Source organism: Labrus mixtus, chromosome 3, assembly GCF_963584025.1.
Source record: "Labrus mixtus chromosome 3, fLabMix1.1, whole genome shotgun sequence".
Lineage (NCBI taxonomy): Eukaryota > Metazoa > Chordata > Actinopteri > Labriformes > Labridae > Labrus > Labrus mixtus.
The window spans coordinates 28,127,115-28,140,392 of record NC_083614.1 but is presented as its reverse complement, the minus strand read 5'-3'; the positions used below and the strand labels follow the sequence as shown (position 1 = coordinate 28,140,392).

The following is a 13,278-nucleotide window of genomic DNA, read 5'->3' as shown; positions in this document are numbered from 1 at the left end:
CTCTCCGTACTGTTAATACAGTCGGTTTCTCGGGGGATTTTGTTCTGGCGGTGAAATGCATTCCTTTGCATTGCACTCAGGTCTAAACTTTATTTGCCCTTGGCCTTTCCAGGCGAGACCTGCTATTTATATCCCTCAGACCATTATTTGCCCTTTGACTTTCTCTGCTGAAACAGTAGAGCCCGCTCAGTAAAGGTCACATGGCATGTGAGATGTATTTACTGTCCTGAGCTCCTGTGCGCTCTTCCTTTCCAAAATCAGAGTTTTAGTAACACTTAACTACTCAGGGCAAGTCCCACCTCCAGGGCTGTATTCTAAAAGATGTATACAATAGGTTTTCAAAGAAAGATTCAATGTGTCTATGTAAAACTAATTATCCACTGACTTTGGTTTAAAAAATTGAAATACATGTTTGATAAAATGAAAATACTGCAGCATCATAGTCAGTAAATGTAGATTTAACTCGTGCTATGTGGTAAACTGACAGTATTTTCAGTGCGGATTTCAGTGCATATTTAATGCAATTTCTGAAGGTTTATTTTGGGGCTTTTGATGCCTTTCTTCAGAGATGGGACAGTGGATAGATTTAGAAATCAGGGAGAGAGAGAGAGAGTGGGGAATGTTATTCATGAAAGGAGCCACAGGTGGGATTGAGGACTATGGCCTCTGGAAATGGGGCAAGCGCATGCCACTAGGCTACCGGCGAGCCTCATATTTAAGTATGAATGGGATTAGTTACTTCTGATGGCCACTTTACATAGCAGCCTCTACCATCAGTGTGTGAATTGGTAGATGTCACATGCAGTGTAAAGGCGTTTTGAGTTGTCAGAAGACTAGAAAAGCGCTACACAAGCATTTGAATGGTATTGAATTAAATGCATGAAAATGTGGCACTACACTTAACTATATATTTACTTTCTGAAGAGTAACCTCCTCACATAAACCTGCCCCGTACTTCCCTGATGGCAGGGCTGACGTTAAACTTTGTTCTGCTTAAGATGAACAAACATGCTGTGATGTAACAGGCAAACAGCCGAGACCTGAAGTGGAAGATTTCACAATGTTCACCTTGCAAAATCAAACCCTTTCACTTGAGTCATGTCGTTTTGAAATATAGTTTTCTTTTAATGTTTTTCAGGTTGACTTTGTGATGTATGAATTGCAGACTATTTACTGATATGAGAATGTATTTACTCTCCAATCAGATTGTCTTGTTGGTGTCCAAAAGTTTGAACCAGCCTTGCAGTCATTGACCTCTTTGTGTCATGGACTTGACCTCAAAGGTTCTAAAGTCTGTTCAGACATGAATAAATGTGAAGCGGGATATCTTTCAGAACTTCTGGCACACTTTGTTTCAGTTTGAACACTTAGCACCTTGGCACCCATTTAAGTATTCTAACATTTCATTATTCAGTATTCTTATAGTCACCATTTCAACAGAATAGTGAACTGAATAATGCAACACATAATCACAATGAGCAGTCAGTTCAAGAAAAATGAACCAAACAGACACTAGGGTTACCCACTTCAAGAACACTCAGACATTTTTTAAAGATTTATTTTGGGGCTTTTTTTATGACTTTATTTGAGAGAAAGGACAGTGGACAGGTTTGGACATCTGGGAGAGAGAGAGAGTGCGAAAGGAGCCTTAGATCGGATTTGAACCTGGGCTGCACACTTCGAGGAATAAAGCCTCTGAACATGTGGTGCACAAAAACTACCCGCTAGTCCACTGGCGCGCCAAACAGCTTCTTACAGTTCGGGAAAGTTCACAACAATCAATTTAATAAAGATGGTGTGGAGTTGCTGGTGATCAGGTTGTAAGTATTTTAAAATTCACAGATACGGCCCTACGCAACTTCAGCTTACCATTCTACTAAATAATTCAGTCATTTGGTCACATGGGCGGTTTTCGGCAGGGGCCAACTAACACTGACCTTGGTCCCCCCCTGTGGCCACCCCTCCAAAATAATAATAACACGCTGGAATTTGACTCAACAACCGGACTCACAATCTAGTATTAAATACTGTTACTAAAACAAATATAAATCATGATATTTTATGCTGTTGTATTTTATGATGTGCGCTATTATTTGGCATAATATATATATTTTTTAAAGCGATCATCTTTGTCTATTTTTCACCTGGGTTTAATGTTCCCCTCTGACAAAACAAGTGGCCCCCAGTTTGGCCCCCTCAGTGAAAGCGGTCTAGAACCGCCACTGTAAATTGGTCATTCATTCACCAAACTTTTCATAAGAAACAGCAAAACACCGTTCAATCCCTCATGTTGTTGATAGTGAAAGAGTCCTGCATGGCCCTTTAAACCGAGGAGGCGGGGCTATGAGGGGGGCGTGGCCCGGCGTGTACGTGCTCTCTGCTTTGACACTGCAGTCGCCTTGCTTGCTGCAGACTGCGGATCACACACAGGGTTGTGACCATTAGGTGCTCACTTGGGTGTCGAAAAATGGTGAAAATAACAACAGTGAAGACCAAGCCGTACACGGACCAGAAGCCGGGGACGAGCGGTCTGAGAAAGAGGGTGACGGTGTTTCAACAGAACCAGCACTATGCGGAAAACTTCATCCAGAGCACCCTGTCTGTCATCGAGCCTGCAGAGCGCCAGGCTGCCACCGTGGTGGTGGGAGGAGACGGCAGGTTCTTCATGAAAGACGCCATTCAGCTCATCGTCCAGATTGCTGCTGCCAACGGGGTCAGTTTGAAAGGCAAAAGGTGGTTTCTGTGTCCCCCCCCTTATTGAGTCTCCAAGGCTAGCTAGGTTAGGTAGCTAACGCTGCATTCACGTACCACTCGGATGCTCGGAGTTTCAAACTTCTCAAGTTGCTCTTTAACTTTACGTTGATTTAGAAAACGATGCAGACGACAGAATACATCAGTTATATTTTAAATAGGTGTCTCCATGTGGACAAATGACAGATACATTGTACCACATTTAAATAAACAAACAAGCCAAAGTGTAATTTGCCATACGTCAATCAATATAACGTTTTTAACCGTCAAGGTAACTATTACTTTTTGTTTATGTTTTGGGTTACATGACGTCAATTCTGACAACTCGACAACCCTGTTAAAATAACTCTCCCCCACTTTTGGAGTTGTTAATCCAACCCGAGGGAACCTTCCTGGTGAACTTTCAGAATTGGAAGCTCATCTTTCCGATTTTTTCTGACATCACGTAAACGCATGATTAGATATGAGAATCTCCACCTCTGAATTATATCAGCAAAGGAAATTCAATGAAGTTGAAGATTAAAAGTCATGCTTTCAAAGGGTTTCTTCAGCCCCAAAAGGAGAGGTCCAGTAAATTATGATGCATGCAGATAATAGACTCGTCACCACATGTTTAAAAATATAATCACCCAGGTTAAACTGCACTGTCTGCGGTGATATTTTGGATGCTGTGCTCGGAGTCTAAATGGGTAACAAACCTTTGACATTTAACGCTACATGCAACGACAACTTCTGTGCTTCCTCCTGAGAGATTCTTCATCCGGATAACAAGAAGACTTCACTTGCACAATCATACAAAACAGGTTCTCGATAGTAGCTGTAAAAGGAAGCACTGCAGACTATTAGTTTGTGTTGTTTCATAATAAACTGTGCACTGGTGAGATGCCACTCTCTCTCTCTGTGATGCTGCTGCTGCTGCTGCAATGATTTGGGGACACGCAGGGGGGCGTGACGTGCTACGTGTAGCCGGTCACGTTGCATATGTGAGAAATGAATGAACAGTACATAGAGTACCATTGCGTTTTATTTCATCTCCAAAACATATTACTATCATATGTTTTTTTTTATATCTTAAACGGCTGTACCTTCTTATCGTTATGTTGTTCAACGTTTCCTTCCGTTTCTCCAAAAGTGGTTGATGTTATGAAATAAAGCGAAGTGAAGACACCGTGTGCACGGACGGCAGCACTTCTGTTTAGATGTTTACTCAACACAAACAGCTGCATGTTTAAAGTGGAGATCCTGGACTAAGGTGTGTTGAAGACGATAAGAAGAGAAGTAGTAAACACATCATGTAGGGGGGCGGGGCAATCAGAACTAAATAAACATAAATAAGTGATATTGATTTGATGAGGATCCAACATGTTTTGATGATTGAGAGTTTTGCTGGATGGAATAAGTGTTTTGTCTGCCAATTTTTTTAACTTTAGAATTAGTCATTTACAAAACAGGGGTTCCCAAACTTTTCATCCCGCGACCCCCAAAATAATGATACGAGAGACCGGGGGGGGACCCCTTCTGTCCCTGGAAGTGGTTAAAGCATAACGGTGCACACAGCAGCACGCACTAATGGGCCTATCCAAACACTGAATTTAGAACAACAATAAAACAATAAAGCAGCCTTCAACTAATTGAACAACAGTTTTGTTTGTCATTTCACACTAATAAAGTAAAATATGTAATTTCAAGTCATTTCCAGTTTGCATTTGTTTTTGGAAGGCAACTCGCGACCCCCCCACCCCCCCTCCCCTCCCTCCCAGTGTCTCGCGACCCCCACTTTGGGAACCACTGATTTACAACATTGGTTCCCAACCTGGAGTCCGGGCCTCCGCTGCGATACTGAAGGGTTGAACAGGAGAACGTGTTAATATTTACATTTTAGCTTGCACTTTACGGCAGCCATGTTTACTGTGATGTTTTGTGCATTGTTCTCTAGTCGTCGTGACTCATGACAACAAACGGGAGTGAACTCAAACCAGAGAGTGGTATAAAAATTCAGCTTGCTCTCTTCATATGTGCACCATTTGGTCGTTCTCGGACAATCTCCAGCTAGATTTCCAGTCACCCCCATCCTCCATGCCTCTCGAGTGCTTTCTGCGCCTGCATCTCATATTAGAACATCCAACATTATGTTAATGTGGGATGTCCTTGTTGTGGTCGATTCTCATTTGTTGGCGCAGTTTCCTGGCTGGGATTTCTCTGTGTCTCTGTCAATGTCCGACCAGCCTCATCCCCCTGGAAGCTTCTTTTCTCACTCACCCTCGGCAGCCCCCCCCTTATAACTCGTCTATATGTGTATGTGATTAATAATCTGTGGGTCCTTGTGTATTGCAGATTGGTAATCTGGTGATTGGTCAGGATGGCATCATGTCCACCCCAGCCGTCTCCTGTGTGATCCGCAAGATAAAGGCGGTGGGGGGCATCATCCTCACAGCCAGCCACAACCCCGGAGGCCCCAACGGAGACTTTGGCATTAAGTACAACATCTCCAGCGGAGGTGAGGGGAGACGGCTTTCACACATCAACTATGTTTCATAGTAATCTGATGAGATTATTTGGATTGTTATTATTTTGGATTAGATCTTGAAAATGAGTTTTTGCAAAGAAAAGAAAGACTCCAAAATTAGATTAGGTCAAGTAATCCAGATTTGGGTTTTGATCTGGATTAAAGCCTCAGTATGAGTTGCTTTAACCACTGGTAATCCAGTTTTGGTCATTCCCAAATGTCTACAAAAAAAAGTGCAACCTAAAATCTGATCCTGGATAGCAAAAGTTAGATTTCAAAATCTGGATTATTCTGCCCTCTAGTGGCTGTTTCTGTCACATCGACATCTGTAATTACAACTCATCACATCTGTCCGTTAAATATATAATGTCTCACCAGCCTTCTTGTGCGTCTCCAGGACCTGCTCCAGAGGGCATCACAAACAAAATATATGAAGTCAGCAAAGGCCTGCAGGAGTATCACATCTGCCCGGAGCTGAAGGTCGATCTCTCCAAAATCGGAAAACAGACCTTTGAGGTGGAGACTTTCAAACCTTTCACAGGTAAAGTAATGCCACGGAGAGGAGAGAGTCCTGATCCCACCAGAAAGAGACTCTATGTATGATTCATTTTCTTGTTTGTCAGGGTGGAAAAATAAATACAAGTGACCTGCAACGTGGTGGTAAATGTTAGTCTGTCTTGTCTGATGAGATAATGATTGTACACAGTCTGCGACTTGGGAAATCTGTCAAACATCCTTACTGTGTTGTGAAAGTGAATCTATCTGGCCAATGTCTTTATCTTTATATCTGCTGCTTCATGATTTGACCTGTCTTTTTTTTTTCTTTGTCTCAGTGGAGATCGTGGACTCTGTGGAGGCCTACGCTGAGATGCTGAGGGGCATCTTTGACTTTGCTGCGCTGAAGGAGCTTCTCTCCGGAGCCAACCACATCAACGTGCGCCTGGACGCCATGCACGGAGGTAGGAAACAGAACGGCACAAGATTTCAAAGACCAATAAATACAGAGGGTGGAAACTAGGTCCCTCCTTTTAAAATAAAATAGACGATTGCTCAATATTTTACATTTAAATATAAAACACTTTTTAAAGGCGGGGGTCTCTCTTTCCAGTGGTCGGTCCCTATGTGAAGAAGATCGTCTGTGAAGAACTCGGTTCTCCTGCAAACTCTGCCGTCAACTGTGTCCCCAAGGAGGACTTCGGAGGACACCACCCTGACCCCAATCTGACGTACGCCGCCGATCTGGTCAACGCCATGAAAGGAGGAGAGTACGACTTCGGAGCTGCTTTTGACGGTGATGGTGTAAGTCAAGTTTGATTTTGTTTTTCTTCTGGGAAACGATTTAATCCTTTAAAAACCAAACACATGAGGAGCGCTAGCCGTTATGTTGTGCGCCCCACGTACAGTGGCTGAAGTCCTCGTAGCAGGGGCTCTGGGTTCGAATCCGACCTCGGCCCTTTGTTTCAGCCCACCTCTATCCTCCCAACATTTTCTGCCTCTCTCCAGCTGTCCTTTCCAACAGAAATCCCACGTTATTTTTCACATGCTCCTTTTTGAATTAATCTAAAATAAAAACTCGGATAGCTGCAGCCTTTAGGTTTTCTCTTTTCTCCAAAAACTTTACTTCTTCTTTGTCTGCACATTTTGTTTTCTTTGATTACATCACCGAAAATAACTGAAAAATGCCCAAAGGAGATTTTTTTTTCACATTTTCCTTTTTTCAAAGTGATCTGAAATATCTACTTCAGCAGCTAGAAGATGAATAATTTTTGCGATAGAAAGCTAAGGCGTTCGTCTTCTGTGTCATCATGCACATTTCCTGATGACATCATCATGTACATTTCCTGATGACATCATCACGATACATCAGATTGGTTGTAAAACACCGAAATAGGCGGACGGCAGAGCTCAGCTGCAATCTGGCCCGGGTGAGAAGTGAGAGTATTTGAACTGGACTCAAATCTATGATGTCAGCTCTCATAAAATGAATCTAATAAACTCTTTTTTTTTTTTATTAAGTCTTAAATTTAAAGCTCCACTAATTGACCAGTTTAACAAACCAACCTGGGTTCCCGGGACGTGACTAAAATAAAGTCGTTTAGACTTTATTACATTATTTAATGAGAACAGTGAATGTTTTAAATTAGCTGAGTTACTCTAGTTTTCCTCCCAAACATATTTCTCACATCTTGCGTCAGAAAAAAAAGCTTCATTTTGATTTATAACGGGGTCGGTTATATGATGAGAAAATGTGCTGTCATCAGTTCACCATAGTTCTTTTAAAATAGAGATTCACACAGATTCACCTCAGAATCAATCAATCATTATTTCTATAGCGCCAATTCACAACAAGTGTTATCTCGAGTTGCTTTACAAAAGAGCAGGTTAAAGACCTTACTCATTGTTTAGAAAAATGGGACAGGGGGAGATGGGATATGACGCAGGAAGGATTTCTCCTTTCTATTCCTCTCGTTCCTGTCGTCCACACTTCCTCGCTGCTGAGGTGGAGGTCGGAGCAGGCCGTGCATGAATGAGGACGGTGGTGGTTGTGGACGTCGGGTATTAGTAGTGAAAGTACCAAATCAAGTTTATGTATAAAGCACTTTAAACACAACACAGTTGATTTAAAGTGCTTTACAACAAACACAAAACAAGAAGAACAAAAGAAGCGAACAGAAAAAGAAGAGGAGAGAAAATGAGGAGTGATGAAAGGATATAAAATATGAGTTATCATGTTTAAATTAATAATAGTAATAACAGTAATCTTTATATTAATAAAGACTTCATAAGAGGAAGCTGTGCTGGTTTAGTTTTGGTACATCTGTAGTCAACTTTCTTGTCACCAATTCAAAACTATGAACTCCCTAAGAGGAAAGTATTCAACATTTCCTGTGTGCTGTCCCTGTTTTGTGACCCTCGTTGTGTCCCGGTCTCTTCAGGACCGGAACATGGTGCTGGGTAAACAGGGCTTTTTCGTGAACCCCTCAGACTCTGTGGCTGTCATCGCTGCAAACATCACCAGCATCCCTTATTTCCAGAAGACTGGTGTGAAGGGACTGGCCCGCAGTATGCCCACCAGTGGAGCTCTGGACAAGTAAAAAAAAAAAAAAAAACACACGACAAATGAACATTTTTCCTTTTCCTGGTAGATAAAGATTTTTTTTTTTTTTACTTATGTGGTTAATTGTGTGTGTGTGTGTGTGTGTGTGTGTGTAAATCTCTTCCAGTGTGGCTAAAGCTCTTCAGATGCAGCTGTACGAGACTCCGACCGGTTGGAAGTTCTTCGGTAATCTGATGGATGCGGGCAAACTGTCACTGTGTGGAGAGGAGAGCTTCGGCACAGGTGAGTGAATGTCACACTGAAACAGAGGCGAGCAGTGCCTCTTTATAAGCTCTGACACTCATCCCCTCTTCTCCACTTCTGCCGACACACCAGGTTCAGATCATATCCGCGAGAAGGACGGTTTGTGGGCGGTGCTTGCGTGGTTGTCGATCTTAGCCACCAGGAAACAGAGCGTGGAAGAGATCATGAAGGACCACTGGCAGAAGTTCGGCAGGAACTTCTTCACAAGGTCACAAATCATTCCATTACTTTTATTTTGAAATGTGTGTCTGAGTCTTTCAGGTATTTTGATTTGTATCTGTTGGTCCCAGGACTTTTTTTTCTTGAATGAAACAATCGTAGAAACAGCTGTTGGGTTGTTTCTGTTGTTTGTTCAAGTTGTACTCTGGCACCGTCTGGTGGTGAATTAGAGAACTGCAGCATGCTGAGGCCTCTTTTTGAACGGCTGTGTTAAAACCCTTTTGTTAAGTCTTGTGATTTTTTTGTGAAGAAATAAGGAAAATCTTTACAAAGATTCACAAATTTAAATTGAACGTAAAGCAATTATCTTTAACCCTCCATCGTATCTTCTGCCAGTTTGACTCCAGATTTGACTTCACTGTCTTAACTCCACATCCAGGTACGACTACGAGGAGGTGGACTCCGACGCTGCCAACAAGATGATCAAGGATCTGGAGACGGCCATGTTCGACCCATCCTTCGTAGGGAAGAAGTTCTCCTCGGGGGATAAGACGTACGAGGTGGCTGTCGCTGATAACTTCGCCTACACAGACCCTGTGGATGGAAGTGTGTCCAAAAACCAGGTGAGAGTCTGCAAGGAAGAGCCCACCAGGATTTCATTCTGTTTTTCGATCAGATTTTCCAGCTCTGCTTTTACATGTAGTTCATTCACTTGACTTGCAAACCTTTTAAGCTTTTAAGTTTTAAAGATCCTCAAAGATAAAACAAACAGCAGAAATAAAAATGTGAGCACTGGTGGATTTATCTGAAGGTTTTATAAGAAAGAGAAAATATATTTTTGTCCTTAAAATGAATGAATCCAGTTCACAGAATGTGTAATCCCTCCACACATGTCCTGCTGCATGTACGTTTATTTATCCTAATCTCTCTGCATCTCTCTCTCTCTCTCAGGGTTTGAGGATCATCTTCTCCGATGGTTCTAGGATTATTTTCCGTCTCAGCGGTACGGGCAGCGCGGGGGCAACAGTCAGGCTCTACATAGACAGCTACGAGAAGGACCCCCAGAAGATTTACCAGGACCCACAGGTCAGGACCGTAAGGAGTCAATCTAAGACAGCCAGGTTTAGTGAGAGAGACATGGAAGTCATCAGATAGGAAAATAAACGCACTACGTTTTCTTTAGGACATTTGCACGTATGAACAATCTCAGAAAAGGGACAGAAAACTAAAGATTTTAATATCGTCTGACACCTCGTGGAGGTCAAACGTTTAAAGGTCACACGGGCCACAGAATGATCCGTCACCTGCAGCAAGGCGAGATCTCGCAGGGTGGAGCTTGTGTTCAACATGTGAGGAGATTGGAGATGTTTGGCAAAGTCTTGAGTTATAGCAGCTTATCGGGGCCAGTATGACAGAGGGAAGTAGAGCTCAGGGGGGAACTAAAGAGTGTGAGTTCCAACAGGACACTTCATAAAGTCGTGCTGGACGGGTGCAGACAGGGAGGTGATGTCGAACGAGAAAGTGAGACAAGATCTTTAAAAAAAAAAAAAAAAAGAGTGAATTAAAGTTCTGATTCAGCCTGTTTTCTTCTTCAGTGGTGACGCTCAATGAATGAACAGATAAGCAGAAACACATTGCTTCACGCTCCTAACTTGACAGATATATGACTGCTGGGTTAATGGTTCAGTTGGCTGGATTTAGGTTGGTTTGATTTACACACAGAGAGCGCTCACTTTAGATTTGTAGCCAGGATTTGAGGAAAGAGGAAGCCTTCCCGGCAGATATTTCATGTCATATGTGTGAAATATGGTCACTTTTTTTTTTATACAATCTTGTACTGTAATCTATAAAAATTGAGAAAAACTCACAAAAAAATGATAGAATTCTTAAAGATCTCATGTTGGGCTCAGGGAGTTGACGTTTGTGTCAAACTCAGACTGGTTCCAGCTGAAACTAAATACATGTCAGTCCACACTCTTTGTCATAGATTTGACATTTTGTTGCTGAAGTCAAACCCTGTTACATGGTTGAATCGAAGACTTCAGGAGGACGCTGAGGTGGAAGAGGCTAAGCTTGTCCAGCAGCAGCTTTGGTGTAGCAGGATGGGCTTCGATCAGTTTGTGAGTGAAAATGAGAAAACAACAGTTTAATCAGGAGGCATTTTAGTCGGTTCACTTGATTTGCTTTCTTGTCAAGAGTTACACAAGATCGATACCACTCTCAGGCCTGTATGGTTCATTTGAAGCTACCATAAGTAGCCATTTAGCTTAGCATGAAGCATAAACGTCTCTGAATGGGGTAAAAAGTCTTCTTTAAGATAACAAAATCTTTCTTTCAGCACTTCAAAAAGCTCAAACAAAGGAACATGTTTTGATTGATATTATCTGAACAAACTAATGAAGTGTAAAGGTGAATTAACTTCATGCTGTGGTTTGAAACGGTTCCTTAACAGATTTGAGTATTTTAGCAATGTCTGCATCCATTGAATGATTATTGTGCCAGGCCGACAAATTGTTTCAGATTCAGATTTTTTATTGTCCCACAAGGGGAAATTTCCGTTGCAACAGGAGCACACAAGAAGACAAGAAACACAAGGACAACATCACCATAAAACATAAACCAAAACAAATTTAAAAAAATCAGACAACACAGCAAAATATAAAAACCAAATAAAAACAGCGCAATAAAATCAGTCAAGAGCCCGTACCAGAATGGAAATTCAAGTTATTAAAGTGCAAAGTGGAGGTGTGCAAATGTGCAATTCAAGTGCAAGTTTTACAGTTATGTTCAATTCTGGACAAACATGATGATGCACAGAACTTAAATAACTATCTCTGACAGTTCTCTGTCTTTGTGCTGATCCAAGTGTAACACCTGTAGGCTTGATCGGCACATGAAGTCCTAAGTCGTGTCTTTGAATGCAGGTGATGCTGGCCCCTCTGGTGGACATCGCCCTGAAGGTCTCCCAGCTCCACGAGAGGACTGGACGCTCAGGTCCCACCGTGATCACATGATCCCTCTGCCACACTGCCTCCGCACCCCCCCCCCCCCCCCCCCCCCCCGCAGTCCTCAGCAACAGGATACCTCCACTCTCTCTCTGGGGGTGAAGCTGCCCTTGAATTCTGTCTTGGCTTCAGTTCCTGGCCGTTTCGACAAAAAACTGAAACCCAACATGGAGGCAGACTACAAGAAACACATCTCTATTAGAGGTTAACCACTGCCATTATCTAGTGTTAAAGTATGAGAACACTGTTTCCCTGTCACATGTTCAAACAAATATGTAGCTTTTTATGCAGTAGCAACAAGTTTGTCTCAGAAGTCTCATATTTTATTCATGTGTTTAAAGGAAAACAAAAATGCAAAATCAGTGTTCGGACTGGAGCGCTTGAACAGAATGTGCCTCGTGTAGTTTCTGTATCCATGTTCAACTATATCTTATTGTCCAGGTCTGTTTCTGAAACATATCATTAAATGGAGAAACAGCGAAACTGGCCATAGGTCAGCAATTTGGGGGCAACCTCACCCCCCCTAACTTTCCCTTATCTGACCTGGTGCCTTCCCCTTCCGTCTGTTATCTACAACCACCAAAGTAGCCTCTAAAGCTGAACCATGAACCGACACATCCAGCGTTAATAAAATAACCCTACATAAAAGAAATCCTGTGGTCTTGTTTTAATTCATTTATATGAGATGGTATGTGTTTAAGCATATACAAACGCATGAATTTGCAACGTGATTATACATGCTTGCATTGAAAAAAAATTCCCTGCTGCTCGGCTTAGTGTCTGGCATGGTGGAAATTGCTGTTGCAGACGTTGATTTTTAGATGAGTGAGACACTAAAAGCAAAAGTGTATACGGCGGTAGGGAAATTACTCTAGATAAATGCCTGTCATGCAACAAGTGAGCCAAGTCGTCGGAAGCGTCTCCAGCAGATTGAAGTCCGCCTCGCTCCAAAAAGACATTCCTGAGGCGAGCAGAGAAGCACAAACCGATGCCTCCTCTGGCAAGTCTTCTTGTGTAATGAGATATTCACTGTAATCCTGATTAATGATGAGAGTAATAAAGTGTCTGCGGGTCAACGGATCCCACAAGTGATACCGAAAGACAAACAGGACAGAGCTGAAATATTGTCTTTGAACTGTTGAGTTTTCTCCAGAGAAATGGGTGAAGGATGTTTGAATCGGTTTAGAGAAACTTTAGGTCCTTGGAGTTGAGTCAACGTGTTCCTCACACTACAAACCATATTTGGCAGTACATTGGTTACAATTAAGTTAATAGGAGTGAGGCTGAAATATTTGATGCACAGCAAAAGGAAAATTGGTCCTAATCACCTCCATCGTCTTTCATCTGTGACATGTTTTCACCCAATTTCTGTCAAATAACCCCCAAAACACATGGTTTCTAATCAGGAACTAATTAACATTTCAATTAGAATTTTCATGCAGTTATTTGAAGCTAAGTAACTAATATTTAACCTTTTGTGTTATCTTACTGAAACA

General features: G+C 42.2%; 1 protein-coding gene across 2 annotated transcripts in view; it reads left to right on the top strand.

Moving 5' to 3' along the window:
• Positions 1-12,134, top strand: part of pgm1 (phosphoglucomutase 1) — a 139,556-nt gene extending 127,422 nt beyond the window's left edge. Inside the window, exons 2-12 of one of the 2 annotated variants that reach the window (XM_061034353.1) lie at positions 2,435-2,713; positions 5,086-5,248; positions 5,655-5,798; positions 6,091-6,216; positions 6,366-6,556; positions 8,194-8,348; positions 8,482-8,597; positions 8,691-8,826; positions 9,217-9,400; positions 9,729-9,863; positions 11,702-12,134. In XM_061034353.1, the coding sequence (XP_060890336.1) occupies positions 2,468-2,713; positions 5,086-5,248; positions 5,655-5,798; positions 6,091-6,216; positions 6,366-6,556; positions 8,194-8,348; positions 8,482-8,597; positions 8,691-8,826; positions 9,217-9,400; positions 9,729-9,863; positions 11,702-11,791 (1,686 nt within the window). In that variant the 5' untranslated portion in view covers positions 2,435-2,467 and the 3' untranslated portion in view covers positions 11,792-12,134. Of the gene's footprint in view, positions 1-2,403; positions 2,714-5,085; positions 5,249-5,654; positions 5,799-6,090; positions 6,217-6,365; positions 6,557-8,193; positions 8,349-8,481; positions 8,598-8,690; positions 8,827-9,216; positions 9,401-9,728; positions 9,864-11,701 lie in introns of those variants that run through there. The other variant, XM_061034351.1, reaches the window with a different exon arrangement.
• Positions 12,135-13,278: the final 1,144 nt, after the last annotated feature.